At 47.5% G+C, this 16043-nt stretch overlaps 1 protein-coding gene across 1 annotated transcript in view; it reads left to right on the top strand.

The window, feature by feature from the left end:
- The window catches only part of RCOR1 (REST corepressor 1), a 129787-nt gene that overhangs the window by 99202 nt on the left and 14542 nt on the right, over nucleotides 1-16043 (top strand). The window contains exons 4-8 of the mRNA XM_066274770.1: nucleotides 5335-5387; nucleotides 6800-6961; nucleotides 7683-7801; nucleotides 11319-11397; nucleotides 14970-15164. Of these exons, the coding sequence (XP_066130867.1) occupies nucleotides 5335-5387; nucleotides 6800-6961; nucleotides 7683-7801; nucleotides 11319-11397; nucleotides 14970-15164 (608 nt within the window). The remainder of the gene's footprint in view (nucleotides 1-5334; nucleotides 5388-6799; nucleotides 6962-7682; nucleotides 7802-11318; nucleotides 11398-14969; nucleotides 15165-16043) is intronic.

Below are 16043 nucleotides of genomic sequence, written 5' to 3'. Positions count from 1 at the left end.
GGCGATGCTCTGCCCCTCCGGGGCGTCACTCTGCTGGGGCAGAGGCCAAGGAGCCATCCCTAGCGCTCGGGCCATCTTTGCTTCAATGGAACCTTGGCTGCGGGAGGGGAAGAGAGAGACAGAGAGGAAGGAGGGGCGGGGTGGAGAAGCAAATGGGCGCTTCTCCTATGTGCCCTGGCCGGGAATCGAACCCGGGTCCCCCACACGCCAGGCCGACGCTCTACCCGGCCAGGGCCTGACCAGGTGCATTTTAAAAATTTTCTTTTTAAGTTACAGTTTACATTCAGTATTATTTTGTATTGATTTCAGGTGTACCTCATAGTGGCTAGACAGTCATATACTTTACAAAGAGTTCCCTCTGATATTTCCAATACCCATCTGGCACTGTACATATAACTATATTGTCAAGTTTCTTGATGAATCTCACATGTTACACCTTTAAGTGATGTTACCCGAGAAACATACTCACCTGTGTTTCCCATAACATTTAAGTTCTTGTCAAAAAATCAAATAGTTCATGTATGTCTTTAAAAATCAGAATAATGTATATTTTTGTCCATCATAATTTAAGATTAGACAATTTTCCTTGGTTTCCATAGAAATTTTCAAGGTTGTGTGTGTATATTTTTTAGTGAGAGAGACAGACAGGAAGGGAGAGAAATGAGAAGCATCAACTCTTAGTTGCATCACTTTAGTTCATTGATTGCTTTTTATATGTGCCTTGAATGGGGGGCTCCAGCCAAGCATGGGCTCAAGCCAGTGACCATGGATGGGGTCATGTTGATGGTGCCACACTTAAGCTGGTTAAGCCCGCGCTCAAGCCGATGACCTCAAGGTTTCAAACCTGGAACCTCAGTGTTCCAGGTCGACACTCTATCCACTGCACCACCACCCGTCAGGCAGAAAGTGTTAAGTTTTTAAAAATATTGCACCATGCAATGATAGATTGCTTTTAATGCAGAGTACACTTAACTCTGATCCTTTTGCTTCTGATGAATGAATTAGGATGTCGGCTAAGCTACACAAGACAGGTCTGCTGCCTTCACATCCAGGTGACTCCCTGTTACTCTCCTCCCTGTGCACTGAGGAGGGCTGCAGGGTTCAAAGGTCCAGAGCCATGGAAACAGCCAAGAATTTCCTTCAGCCTCATGGACTTCGCTCATCGTCCCGATCACTTCTTTCTTAACGATTGCCACCAGTGGCTCCTTGCCCCAGCTTGGATTGACTGGTTAACCTTTTATCTTTTCGAGGCAAAATCAAGATCATTGTTGCCAGAGATAAGACGGGGTAGCGTGTGCTTCTCCTGCTCCCTTCCTGTGTCATCTTTTACCCACCATCCTAAGCACCCAGTCACCCTTGTTTCTTTTTTTTTTTTTTACAGAGACAGAGAGTCAGAGAGGGATAGATAGGGACAGACAGACAGGAACGGAGAGAGATGAGAAGCATCAATCATTAGTTTTTTGTTGCGACCCCTTAGTTCATCGATGGCTTTCTCATATGTACCTTGACTGGGGGGCTACAGCAGACCAAGTGACCCCTTGCTTGAGCCAGCAACCTTGGGTCCAAGCTGGTGAGCTTTGCTCAAACCAGATGAGCCTGCACTCAAGCTGGTGACCTCAGGGTTTCAAACCTGGGTCCTCCGCATCCCAGTTTGATGCTCTATCCACTGCGCCACCGCCTGGTCAGGCTCACCCTTTTATTTTTTTATTTTTTTTGTATTTTTTCTGGGGCGGTGGAGTGGATTTTATTTTCTCAGGTTGTAAGCTTAGTTTTGCTTCAGGAGACTGCTTCAGGAACCCATACTGTGGTTTTCATCATGCCCTCCCAGCGGCTCCTGGTGTGCTCTATAAAGAGGTAGGGGAGCCTGACCTGTGGTGGCGCAGTGGATAAAGCGTTGACCTGGAAATGCTGAGGTCACCGGTTCGAAACCCTGGGCTTGCCTGGTCAAGGCACATATGGGAGTTGATGCTTCCTGCTCCTCCCCCCTTCTCTCTCTCTCTCTCTCTCTCTCTCTCTCTCTCTCTCTCTCTCTCCCCCCCCTCTCCTCTCTAAAATGAATAAAAAAAAAAAAAAAAAAAAAAGAGGTAGGGGAGGCAAAGGGGTTCCAGAAATGGGGGTGGGAGCATATCCCTTTCTTAGTAAAGGGAAGAAGAACTCAGGATGGTAGAGGGCAGGAAGGTGGGATAGGACAAGGCCTGTGAACAGGTGGCTGTATTCATTCTGAACTGACTCTGGTCCCAGCCTTCTGTGAGGAGGCAGGGGGGACACTTCCTGTAGTAGTGCTGCGTCCCCACCTGGTGACAACCCAGCTTTGCTAGTGAGAATTGCTTCCTGGGATGGTCAGAGAGTTGCTAGAGGACACACGATCTGAGGCTGTGTTAGTGCTAAGTGTGTGCGAGGCACCACTACCCGTGAACTCACTCCACTAGCCGACAGCCAGGTTCGACCGGAGTCTTTCCACTGCAGACCTGACCTGCGCTGCCTCGCTGCCTTTTAACTTGCTGGAACAAGAGCCTGAAATACTGACACTGTGCCAATCACGGCACCCCAGCATTCATTCAGGGAATGTCTGTCTGATCTTTGTTGCACGCGGGGACAATGGGAAGAAGGAGAACTGGTTTTGCTAGTAGGTATCATGGTATTTTCAGGTGGCCGTGGTAGGGCTGCCTTGCTCTGTGCACCCTGGCGGGTGGTGCAGCCGACCTTAGCTGCCGCAATCAGAGCCGGTGCAGTGGTCTTTTTTTACTGTTTCTATCACCCACTAATTTTTGTTAAACAAAAGAGGAGCTAAAAATAGAGTACATTCAAAGAATGCTTTTGTTTCCCTGAAATCTCCAGCTAAGTTTTTTTAGCCAAATATGGTCAACAGCAATGGGGGCAGGCTTAATGAACCTGTTAGTGAGGCAGCAGAGGGGACGGTCGAGGCGCCTGCCCGGGAGCCACGGGCAGGCCGGGCTCCCGGCGGCGTGCTTGCAGCCTGCGCGTGCATTTGCTTCCACGGTGTGTGGCCCACGGTGACTGCACATGCCACACATGCCTCATTCAGCTCAGGTTAATAATCCACACTTTGCACAGCTGAGACTGGCCAGCAGAAGTTTGAGGCTCACTGGTAGCACGCTCATCGATTCTGGCTTAAAAGAAGAAACCCTTCACCTGACCAGTGGTAGCACTAGAGCCATGATGGCAAACCTTTTTCTAAAAACCACCCAGTTTTACAGTGCTGGTCAACCTGGTCCTTTCCGCCCACTAGTGGTTGTTCCAGCTTTCATGGTAGGCCAATCACAGTGCCATTTGGTTGCTTCACTAGCCTACCAAAAGCTAGAATGCTCACTAGTAGGCCGGAGGGACCAGGTTGACCAGCACTGCAAAAGTGGGCAGTTTTTATAAAAAGGTTCACCATCACGGGGATAGAGCGTCGGACTGGGACGCGGAGGACCCAGGTTCCAGACCTCAAGATCTCCGGCTTGAGCACGGGCTCATCTGGTTTGAGAAAGGTTCACCAGCTTGAGCCCAAGGTCACTGGCTCGAGTAAGGGGTCACTCGGTCTGCTGTAGCCCCTGGTCAAGGCACATATGAGAAAGCAATCAATGAACAACTAAGACGCCACAATGAAGAATTGATGCTTCTCGCTTCTCATTCCTCTCCCTTCCTGTCTGTCCCTATCTGTCCCTCTGTCTGACTCTGTCACACACACAAAAAAAGAAGAAACCCTTCAAGCAGGCCCTCTGCATGAGGTTGACCCTCAATTCTCTGCCAGTTGTTTCTCTCTTGTGGGTATCTCTTCCCCATTTGAACACTCGGGTCACCTTCTTTTGATCACCTGGCCCACGGCCTACCCAGGTCTGGGCTGCCATTGGCAGCTGGGTCTCCTCCAGGGGGCGTGTGCTTCTAGACACAGCCTTGCCTCACCTTAGCATTTCTTTAGAACTTGAACGTGCTTTTCTTGTGTTTGTCAGAATCTACCTTGTTGTGAAGTAATAAGCAAGGGACACACTTTGGAGTCATTTCCTCCCCCATTTTTAAAGTCATTTAGTTTTGAGGTCGTTAGTGTAGCAGTCACTCACTGACAGGAATTTGACTGTGTCCCGAGCAGAGTATGCAGTCTGTATGCACCTGCCTTTTCAGAAAGGAAGCAGGAGGTGAGCGCCTCCGTGTGGCAACGAGCAGCTGCCCTGTGTGCCGAGCTGTTCCAGTTGGCTTTTTCCTTCATCATTGGGAGAATTTCCCGTAGCATTAGAATATATGCTAATAAGTGAATGAATTCCTTTTCTGAGTGGGTTGTCAGTTGCCTCACAGCTGGAAACTGTGGTCCTGGCATGACTGAGCCGCCTGCTGAGACGCTGGAGCTCTGGCTTTATCAGGGTTCTCGGTGGTCCTGTCCGTGTCACCAGCAGGCCAAGCGCTCGGAGCCCGTTTTCTCCAAAGTCCTCGCTGGAGAGGGAGCTCGCAGGGAGAGTGATCAGGGCTGTGGGGACTTCTCTCTTCGTTTTATACAGTTCTGTTCTCATGAGTTTTTTAGCTTGTGTTACTTTTGTCATTTATATAGAAAAGTCATACGTGAATATAAGGGGGTTCTGTAGAGTAGTAGTCTCTTATTTTTTTGGAAAGAAGACTAGAAAATGTAGAGTGGAAGTAGGTTCCTCTTTAGGGTGACAACTTCTAGAGACTGAGTCAATTTCTCTTGCTGTCTCTGAGAAACATCAACTCATATTTGTGTTACTTTTTTTAGTTGTTCATTGATTGCTTCTCATATGTGCTTTGACCAGGGGATGGAACCAGTGACCCCTTGCTCAAGCCAGAGACCTGGGGCTCAATCCAGTGACCATGGGATCATGTCTATGATTCCACGCTCAAGCCGGCAACCCCACACTCAAGCTGGTGATTCCACACTCAAGCTTGTGATCTCGGGATTTTGAACCTGGGTCCTCAGCGTCCCAGGTAGACACTCTACTCACTGCGCCACCACCTGGTCAGGCTATTTCTTAGATTCTTTAAATATAACAATAGGTTATTTTTAAGGCTGTTCTTCAGCCTTGGCCAAAACTAAAAAAAAACACCCCAATTCAATAATTTAAAATTTTCTAAATAATTATTCTTGTATATCATAGAAAACAAGTGGAACCAAGTTTTTTAAAAAAATTGTAATCTGCATGTATTCTCAGAGTCTTCCTGTGGGACTTACGTGGAAGACCCGTGGTGGGACTGCAGCTCGGGTCTGTGTATCCCCGCTGCTCTCTCTCTGTGCGCGTAGGCCCGAGCACCGCCGGTCACAACCATCGTGCTCAGAGCCCGCTCTGGCCTGGGTTTGTTCACAGTCCCCGTCTTGTTTTTCAGTGGACGAGTACATCGCCATCGCCAAAGAGAAGCACGGCTACAACATGGAACAGGTAACGACATGATTTTCTTTTGTTAAAGATGAGTTTGTAGAGCTGACCTGTTGAATTCCTTTTGTTCTGTGTGGAGCAGCAGTGTTTCCTATCAGCAGTTCTGGTGGTTGCTAGCAGCATGACACAGGCTCTTGTCCCTGTCACTGCCTGCAGTGAGTGTAAGGGGCCCTCCCGGTGAGCAGTGCCTGTGCCTCTCTGCATGTCTGCAGTGTTCAGGGTGGCGCAGACCCAGGGTGCAGACTGGGGCACGGTGCTTCCTTTGTGAGTGTGATCTCTCGTGTTTGTGGTTGTGTATTGCTTTCTTCCTGACTCATGCTGTCACACTCAAGCCTGTAGTGTTTTAATAGTAATAGTTTTGAATCACTTTCAGATTGTAAAATTTAGCTAAGCCTTTTTTAAAAAATTGCTTGGAGACTATTAATGAGAAATCCACAAGATTTATTTTTCTCTAGGAGTGTAATGTCTTATTTCAGCTGTACTTCTAATTACTATTTTAAAAATAAGCACATTAAGTTGGATTAGAGCTTTCTTTGGCATTGATCTAGATTTTACAGCCTGTGAGTTACTAACGTTTTTCATTTATCCCAATGACCGAAGGTACCAGTAGTTGAAATTTTATAAAATTGGGCTCTTTCTTTCAGCCTTGGCCTTATTTTTAATTATTTCTTTTCATAGAACTGTTTAAAAAAAACAATCTAAGATAGTTCCAAAATCTTTAAAAGCAACAAATGTATGCTTCTCCTTTTTCCAACCCTGCTCAGAGAGTTTACCACCTTGCCCAGAAAGATAATCAGTTTTTAATTTTATTTAGAAAGTGTAAATATTATTGGATGATTGGTACATGTACTTGTGTTAATTTTTATATACTCCAGTCTTCAACGGTATGATCATTTTCACTTCCGAGTTATGATACAGGAAACGTTCTCAGGAAAGGGTTCCTGAGTTAGCTCTCTTATTTCTAAGTTCTTCCTTACCCATTTGTATCTTCCTTTCTGAGCTGAAGAAACTTTTTATATTTGCATTTTTGGGAAATACCAGAGCAGTCAAGTGCTTTTCTAACTTAGCTTCTCCCTTCCTGTGCAGAGGCATTCGAGTGTGACCCTGCAGGCCTGCAGACTCTCCAGCCACTTGCTGGCACTGTGACATTGGCAAGTGACTTAGTTTCTCAAGGCCTGTGTATTCTAATTTGAAAAGTGAGAATAGTGGACCTTATCTCACAGGGCTTGTGGGATAAGTGAGTTAGTGCCCAGAAGGTCAGATGCCCCTGACGGCCACTCAGCAGTGTGTGTGTCAGTGGTCTGTTCAGTCTTCTGGTGGAGGGGATGGACACGCCCTCTTCCGCCAGTCTCGTTTCCATTTCAGTGTTGCATTCATGTTTTTGCTCTAAAATTTCCCTGGTACTATTTTTCTAGGCTCTTGGGATGCTCTTTTGGCATAAGCATAATATTGAAAAATCACTGGCTGATTTGCCCAACTTTACCCCCTTCCCAGATGAGTGGACTGTGGAAGACAAAGTCTTATTTGAGCAAGCCTTTAGTTTTCATGGGAAAACTTTCCATAGAATCCAACAAATGGTAAGTAGATGAGACTTTTGATTTTGCTTTGTCTTTTTTCTCAGCCCCTTGGCTCTACAGCAGAGCTGAGGGACAGGGCTATCACCCGCAGCCGTGAGGATCCCCATTTTAAAGAAAGCCCCCTTTAGAAAACGCAGCCCGCTGCTTGCTGCTGGGAGCCCAGAGGCTGCACGTGACTGTGACTGCAGTGGAGCATTTCCTGGCACTTCCCAGCTTGCTGGTGGCTGTGACCCTGCCACACCCCAGTCTCTTCTTCAGGCTCCTCATGAAGTTAGTCCCGGGAAAGGACCTGTGGTGGTTACTGGATGAAATATGGGGATTGTGGGGCCCTGTCTGCTGGAAAAGGCTCGCTTATTTCTCGCGTCCTAGAATGTGGTTTGGTGACCTTCTACTGCGTGAGCTTGTCGACACTTGCATTAGTGCTTAAAATGAATTCTTTTTTAAATAGCCCAAACATTATGTTAGGGACTTGAGGTGAGTGAAAACTGTGGTTTGTCTTAACTGACTTTACAGTCTTTCATGGGCTAAGCTTCACTTACAGTCACACTTAGTCATTTGAAAGTGTATTGAGAATTCCTCTTGAATTTCTTCCCTTATTGGAGAAGGGCTCTGACTTGCACGTTTCTGAATACATGAGAGTGGTCCTGATTAAGTAGATCTGTACACATTTGATTCTGGAAGGTTAGCTTTAAATCTTAACCAACTCCTTTTTTATATTTAGCTTCCTGATAAGTCTATAGCCAGTCTGGTGAAATTTTACTACTCTTGGAAGAAGACGAGGACTAAGACCAGCGTGATGGATCGCCACGCGCGCAAACAGAAGCGCGAGCGGGAGGAAAGGTTGGTGGCACGGGTTCTCACCACACCACTCGGGGTCATGCAGAGCCACCGGAACTCCGCGCAAGCAGGCGGGGGGGGGGGGGGGGGGGCGGACGCACACACAGAGGGAAGCTGGGGACTGCGTTTCCCTGCGCGCCTTCCTGCGCAGGACCGACACACAGCTGTCCTCCCCGCACCGTCGAGCTGGGTTACTGTGGTGGCGTTCTGTCCCGTGGGCATCTTTTCTCGCTGCTCCTTCTGCGGGCCGTGACTTCCGTTCTGAACGAGAGGACTTGCATGCCCCTTCGGGGCATCTTCTGTTCATCGCAGGTCTGCTGCTTTCTGGGTTGAGCTGTGTCGGGCGTGTTCCCACAGATTGGTGCGAAACACTGTCGCGCGAGCTGTTGCAGGTGCCAGCACAGTTTAGGTTTCCTCCTAACCTTCTTTAGCCTCTGCTTGTGTATGTGAGCGCGTGAGAAACACTGCATGGTTTCATGAAAGGATACAGCTCAGTCATCATGTGTGCGTGCGCAGTGGGGTGCATGCGCAGTGGGGTGCGTGCTCCCTGCCGGCCGGGCTGGGGGCGGGGCGCTGCCCACAGCCCTTTCTGTTCGGTGCTCTCCGTCCTCGGGTCGCTTCCTCGGCCATTGGAGATGCTTCAAGCCCAGAGCCAGTGCACACACTCGATCTCAGTAGTGGGTTAGTGGTAATATAAGTGGCCTTTAAAATTTTTACTTTCACACTTTGTATATTAATTTGTAAATTAGTAATAATTTGGTCCCATTATTATGATTTCAAATAAAAGAGAATAACGGGAACAGATTGAGAGTTGAGTATCACTTTCGGAAAATTCAAATCTGGCCGAAGTAGACCGAGTGAGAGCAATGCCGAGAACGTCGCCAGAGCTCTTGCCACGTGCAGGGCTGGCGGCTGCTGGCCTTGGTGTGTCTGCCTCGGTTTGGTCTTCAGCACACATACCAGCGGGTATGTTTATGGATCGGAACTGCTCATAACCGCAAGTGTGGCAGACCTGCGTACTGAATTTGTTTTCAGTGTTGCGGCAACTTTTGATGAAAATGTTTTATTTCCCATTATATGTCAGATCTCATTTCCTGTGTTTAAGTTTTTAACTGCAAACAGATGCAATCTGCTCAGCTGAGGTCAGAATTCAATACGACAGTAGACTGAGATTTGTGCTGAGTGTGAAATGCCATCCCAGCTGCTTCCTTTGCTCCTCTGCCACTCGGGTGCAGGTGGGAGAGGGGGGCTCCTCCCCTGGACACCTCTCCCACTCTGGTGCAGGCCAGTGAGGAGGGTCCCTCCCACCCGTGGGCACCTCCCCCACTCTGGTGCAGGCCAGTGAGGAGGGTCCCTCCCACCCGTGGGTACCTCCCCCACTCTGGTGCAGGCCAGTGAGGAGGGTCCCTCCCACCCATGGGCACCTCTCCCACTCAGGTGCAGGCCAGTGAGGAGGGTCCCTCTCGCCCGTGGGCACCTCCCCCACTCTGGTGCAGGCCAGTGAGGAGGGTCCCTCCCACCCATGGGCACCTCTCCCACTCAGGTGCAGGCCAGTGAGGAGGGTCCCTCCCACCCGTGGGCACCTCCCCCACTCTGGTGCAGGCCAGTGAGGAGGGTCCCTCCCACCCATGGGTACCTCCCCCACTCTGGTGCAGGCCAGTGAGGAGGGTCCCTCCCACCCATGGGCACCTCTCCCACTCAGGTGCAGACCAGTGAGGAGGGCCCCTCCCGCCCGTGGGCACCTCACCTACTCGGGTGCAGGCAGGCCAGGGGGCTCCTCCCCTGGGCACCTCTCCCACTCGGGTGCGGTGAGGAGGGTCCCTCCCGCCTGTGGGCACCTCTCCCTCTCGGGTGCGGTGAGGAGGGCCCCTCCCGCCCGTGGGCACCTCCCCCACTCGGGTGCGGTGAGGAGGGCCCCCGCATGGCAGGAGCCCCCTCTCAGAGCTGCTGGTCTCCTTGATGGGACCTGTCTTGGCAGCAGTGACAGTGACTGGGGCAGAATTCCCTCCACCCAGCTCCTTTCTTTTCTTGGACCCTCCTCAGCCAGGACTTGCACAGCCGTGGGAGTGTGGGGTGGGGAGAGGCGCAGCACAGTAGGCTTGGTCCTCTGGGGTGGGTGTCTGAGACCCTGTGGGATGTGGACATTGGGAAACCTGAGAGCTCTGTGGCCCCTGCCCTTCGCCTGGGAGCCGGCAGCTGGGGCCCTTTTTCTCCTTCCTTAGTAAAACTCCCACCTGCCACAGAGCTTCCTTTTCCTTTTAATAAGAAACACTACATGGAAGAATATAAGGAAAAGCATTGGAAGAACCACATCAGTTGAATGTCTTTTTTGAGATGAACTTAATTTAAAATGTCAGCTGTCCCTGCTACCGTGCTCAGACTTGGGTGGTCAGGATGGGCAGGTGGGCTTGAGAATGCCTTTTTTTTTTTTTTTTTTTGAGAAACAAAAGCCAAGTTTGTTCATGTCTTGTATTTGAAGTATTCCTCGATGCCACCTTGCCTGATTCCCTTTGCCATAGTCCTTCACCACTACCCTGCTAGGAGCAGCGCTGTTCAGGGTTTCCCTGTCTGTTTTACAGAGGCCTGCCCGCTCCCTTCGTTTCTTGTTGGCCTCATGAGGAGCTGTGGCACTCTGAACTAAGCCCCCCCCAGCCTGCCCGGACGCAGGCTCATCTCAGCTGCAGGCAGATGCGCAGAGCTGGCTGGGCATCGGCGTGGGGCTCTGGGAGCCCGCGTATTCTGCACTACATCACTGATGAGGGCTGCAACACCTCTTGTAAAGCAGCAGTAATACCCATCACACCTCCTGCGGGCAGTGCCTTTCGGTGGCTTATGGCTGTCACACTCAAGCTTCCGCCTCCACACAACTGCACCGTGCAGGGAAAGAGGAAGAATGCCTTTCTACTTGTTGGTGAATTTGTTCCTGGTGCAGTGGGACTTGATTCTTGAACAATTTCTGTTAGATCTGATGATTGTGTCCCAGTTCTCTACTAGATAATTATGGAGAAATAAAATAAGTGTCTGAAGTTTGGTATTTCCAGTTGAGAGAAAACACTTTATATGTATAAAGCAGCAGGGTTGCCTGGCCTGTGGTGGCGCAATGGGTAGAGCATCGACCTGGAGCACTGAGGTTGCCCATTCAAAACCCTGGGCCTGCCCGATCGAGGCTCACATGACAAGAAACAAGCAAGCAATGACTAAAGTGAAGCAACTATGAGTTGATACTTCTCGCTACCCCCCTCCTCTCTCTATAAAATTAATAAATAAAATCTTAAAAAAAAAAGCAACAGGATTTATAAGCCTGGTGTGAGAGTTAGAAAGCTATTTTAATAGTTTAATTGTTTAGACTAAACTATGGAATTGGTATTTTCTTTCGCTTGTAAAAGTGTTTTTATCTCAGCAGTCCAAAGACATACCAATTTTATGTTAAATCTGTCATTAAATCAGTTTATCACTTATATTTATATATTAAGTAAAATTAATACAAAATAACTCTCAGTAACTTTTTCTTGTCTTTCAGTGAGGATGAACTAGAAGAAACAAATGGAAACAATCCCATTGACCTTGAAATTGATCAAAATAAGGAGAACAAAAAGGAGGTATTTTTTTCCCCTTTAGGCAAATAAATTTTATTGCTGGTTCATAGAAAAACATTTATTCCTCTTATTCTACTTAATATATGAAGTGCTGTATTGTACAAGGCATCACGGCATGATGTTTTAAACAGGAATACCGTATTTCCCCATGTATAACATGCACCTTAATTTTGAGGCCTAAAGTTTGAAAAAAAATGTATTACATAAAGTTATTGAACTCTAGTTTTATTTATCATAAAATTCATACAACAACTCATCACTGTCAAAACTCCCGTCCATTAGCTTGTCCTCATCTTTGTCTGATGACAAATCACTATCTTCAACAATGAGCACAAAAACAAGCGTGAAAAAACGGGAAATGCGAGTAAAACGACAACCACTGTATAAGATGCACCCAGTTTTTAGACCCCAAATTTTTCGGAAAAGGTGCATCTCATACATGGGGATATACAGTAACTTGGCTTTATAGGACTTAGAATTGTGTGAGCCAAGAAATGTGACTAAAAGACGTTTTAAAGGAAAAATCACAGTGGTGAGAGACGGCTTGTCGGGTGCTGCCCTCGCTGCCACCCTCCCTGAGCTGCAGCTCCAGCGGTTAGAGAGTGGGGTTAGAGTTGGGGTTAGAGTGGTGCCTCGGAGGCCTGGCTAGAGCGTGGCTCCTTCCACGCTGCTGCTGGCCCAGCGCGCTGTACACTCTGGGCTGGAGGGGACAGTGGGGGGCTGACAGGGGCTTGGTGCAGGGCCTCTTGTTACGCAGAAGCAGCAGTGCAGGTCACGCAAGGGTGAGCCTCATGCGTGGAGTTTTAGTCACCCACCTCTTACAAGTCCTTGTGCTGGTGGTTTGGTGTCTGGACACAGGACACCCAGGAACCCCTGCAGTTGTGGGTGACTGTTATAACCTCCACTGAGAACGAGGGTGTCGAGATGACCTTAGCCTCTTGAAACGGGGGTTGCAGTCCTGCATTCTTTTGTCCATTCGTAAAGTTGAGTAGAGCATATGTGGGACCACTGCAGGCCCTCCCCACCGTGCCTGGGTGCCGCCGTGGTACCTACAGAAGGGGCTCCTTCTGCGCGCACGGTGCCCGCAGCTCCTCAGCCAGGCCTCAGGGATGACTCTGGGCGGCTGACTCTCTGTGCGGTTGCAGAAGAGCGTTTCTGAAGGAAGGCAGAGCTGGCGTTCAGTACACTGTACTCTCAAAGGGTCTGTCTCCAGGACTAAAGCAGGAGAACAGCTGTTCTAGGCATGGAAAGACAGAAAGGTCTGGACATACTAAAGATGAAATTACAGCAATAATATATCCCTTCAGAAAAAAATACATATGTATTCAAAGATATTTATTGATTTTAAGAGAGAGGAGAGAGAGAGAAGGGAGAGGAACGGGAAGCATTAGACTCGTCGTAGTTGCTTCTCCTATGTGCCTTGACCACCAGATAAGCCCAAGGTTTCGAACTGGTGACCTCAGCATTCTAGGTCGATGCTTTATCCACTGCACCACCACAGGTCAGGCAGAAAATCAAATTATATTTTTAATTTATTGGGATGACATAGGTAAATAAAATTATATAGTTTTCAGATGTGCAGTCCTGTAACACATCATCTATATACAGTATTGTCTGGTGTGCTCACCACCCTAATACAAGTGTCCTTCCGTCACATTTCTCCCCTTCGCCCTCTTCTGCCTCCCCCGCCCCTTTCCCTCTGGTAGTCACCATGCTACTGTCAGGCTACAAAGTGTGTTTTTTGTTTTGTTTTGGATTGGTTTTTGCTTAATCCCTTCCCATTTTCCTCCCAGCCTGTTCTTCTTTCCCCTTTGACCGCTGTTGGGTCTAGTCTCTGTAGCTGAAAGTCTGTTACCTGCTTTCCATAAAGTAAGAAACACAGCTGACCAAAAAGGAGAAAATGAAACAATTTGCACACATAATCGCCATTAACATTTTGGTGCCTCTTTCCAGGTGACTTCCTCTGTAAAAAGTGCAACCCTGTATACTTAATTCTGAATACATACTCATTTTTTAAAAAAATACAAGAATGGGATCTTAATATAAGTTTTATAACCTTTCAGGTTTACTTTATCTGGAACATAGTTTTAGGCCAAATACGTTTGTGTACACAGCTGTATGTTACCGCATCACACAAAGCTTTCATAATTGAATAATCTTCTGTGGGCTTTTACAGTTTTCTCCTAGTTTTTGATATTACAAACAATGCTGAAAATGCTGCTCTCATAACTATTTGTGCACTTAATGTTTTCCATTAGAATTAATTTCTGGAAGTTGAATGTTGGGTCCAAGTGTCCTAAATAACTTTTTCAGGCTTCTTTTGGTATGTCACTTATTACCAAAAAGGAAACTAGATTCTTTCCGGATGGCACTTACGCCAGTGATTTACATGAGCGTCCAAGTAACAGGATTGTTTGAAGGGTTTCCTAAGTTCAGATTGCTGAGAACATGAAATCGTACTTCGATTTTTAGTAAGCTTTGCTTTGACGCATTGTCTACTAGGTGCTTAAATGAAACATTTTAAATGGAAGAGGAAAGGGTTGATCTTATGTTAATTTCTATAATTCTTATTTGTATAGCTCAATTTCTGATTCCATTAGAAAATGGTTAAATCATAGTTTGTGTACATACTAAAATGTTACAAAGACGGACACACCGTCAGATAGGTGGTCCTGACTACTAACCGGCACGGCGAGTGTGCAGAGCCCCGCTGACCGCCTGAGACTCCGTGTCACTTCCCGCTCTCGTGCCACCACCACCGCCATCCTCTGCGTGTGGGCTTTTATCTGGCTTTTATAACGCGAAGACATTTTCAGCACTGTCAGCAAATGTTATTACTCTTAACGAGATGAGATTATGTACAATTTCATAAATTTCTTCTTAAAATGGTTATCAGAAAGACGTTATCCTTTCCTTGCCAAGATTTCACTGCATCTCATTTCTGGAGGTTTTGAATTTAGAGAAAGCACTTTAAAAAATTAGCAGCAGTAGTGCATTTTAAATGACAGCATATATTTTTTGAAGCAAACATTTAGGGCACAGTTGCTCTAAAAGTTAAATGTCATCCCCCAAAAAAGATATATAAAAAAGACATAGTTTCATATATTTTTGAAAACTTCTAATTTAAGGGATTTAAGTAAGTCTTTATACGTGTGCTGCGTCTTTCATCGTCCTGTGTTCACGTGTCCATCTGGATCGCTAGGGGCTGTTAGGATACAATAGCTCCTGTCCATCTGTGCACAGCTCAGCGGAAGAGTGCATGTTCTTCAGGAGTTCCTGTATTACTGCCGGAAGCTGAGAACACTCACTTGCACAGGTTTAAAGGAGTAGATTGAGGGTGTAGCTGTACAAGAAGGAAACGGGATCCACTCTAAAGAGTTTAGTCAAAACTCAATAGTCAGTGATTTTCTCTGTGAACTAACTACCTGTTAGAATTTGTAGATGGTAATTAGCATTTATCTGGCTATGTGTCTTAGATTGTTTGGAGCCATGTTGAGGAAATAAGGTTATTACTGTTCATTTGGCATTTTAATTATTTTAGCATCTCATTTATCAAAATATATCTATCAATGCAGGTGCCCCCTACCGAGACAATTCCTCAGATCAAGAAAGAAAAGCATAGTACTCAAGCTAAAAATAGAGCCAAAAGGAAACCCCCCAAAGGAATGTTTCTTTCTCAAGAAGATGTGGAGGCCGTTTCTGCGAACGCCACTGCTGCGACCACGGTGCTGAGACAGCTGGACATGGAGCTGGTGTCCATCAAGAGACAGGTACCTGCAGCTTGGCCCCGGGCTCTGCACACCATGCTGGTCTCCTTGCACGTCGCAAAGGGCAGTAGTTGCTAAGGAATTGGACAGAAGACCTTAGGTACTGGCCCCTGATCTTTCTTATTTTTCCATTGATTGAGATAGAGAAAGAGAGGGGGGAGTTGGGGCAAAGGGGGGGAGAGAAGCATCAACTCGCTCTTCCACTGAAGTTGTGCCATGTAGTCGTGCACTCACTGATGGCCTCCCGTACCTACGCTGACTGGGAATCAAACCTGCGACCTTGGTACACCGGGACACGCTTTGTCCACTGAGCCACCCAGCCAAGGCCCCTGCTGATTTTTCTTAAGTCCATTTTGAAATTGATGTGTGTATGTGTATATAAGTGTATGTGCGTGTGCTCAGTGACTTTCATGTGGCGAGCACACCCAGCTAACCTCTCTCTGGAGCAAGAAATGGGACTTTGTCTCCCAAGCCCCGCCCCTCCCATCACTCGCTCACCAAGTGCGGCGGCACCTCAGTGGCCTCCGTGCTGCCCCTCTGCTCGTTCCTGCCTTCTCCAGCATGTACCACTGTTCAAACTTCTAAACCCACAAATGACTGTTACCTGTTTGGAATTTTATATAAAAACGATATGGTGTGGTTTCTTTTTTTGTGTTCTTTTTGAGACGGACAGAGAGAGACAGAGAGAAACAGATAGGGACAGACAGGAAGGGAGAGAGATGAGAAGCATCAATTCTTCATTGCCGCACCTTAGTTATTCATTGGTTGCTTTCTCATATGTGCCTTGACCGCAGAGGGGCTACAGCAGAGTGAGTAACCCCTTGCTCAAGCCAGCGACCATGAGATCATGTCTATGATCCCATGCTCAAGCCAGTGACCTCA

Source organism: Saccopteryx bilineata, chromosome 4, assembly GCF_036850765.1.
Source record: "Saccopteryx bilineata isolate mSacBil1 chromosome 4, mSacBil1_pri_phased_curated, whole genome shotgun sequence".
In the NCBI taxonomy this organism is placed as follows: Eukaryota; Metazoa; Chordata; class Mammalia; order Chiroptera; family Emballonuridae; genus Saccopteryx; species Saccopteryx bilineata.
The sequence above is the reverse complement of the archived record's forward strand: the minus strand, read 5'-3'. Positions and strand labels throughout refer to the sequence as shown.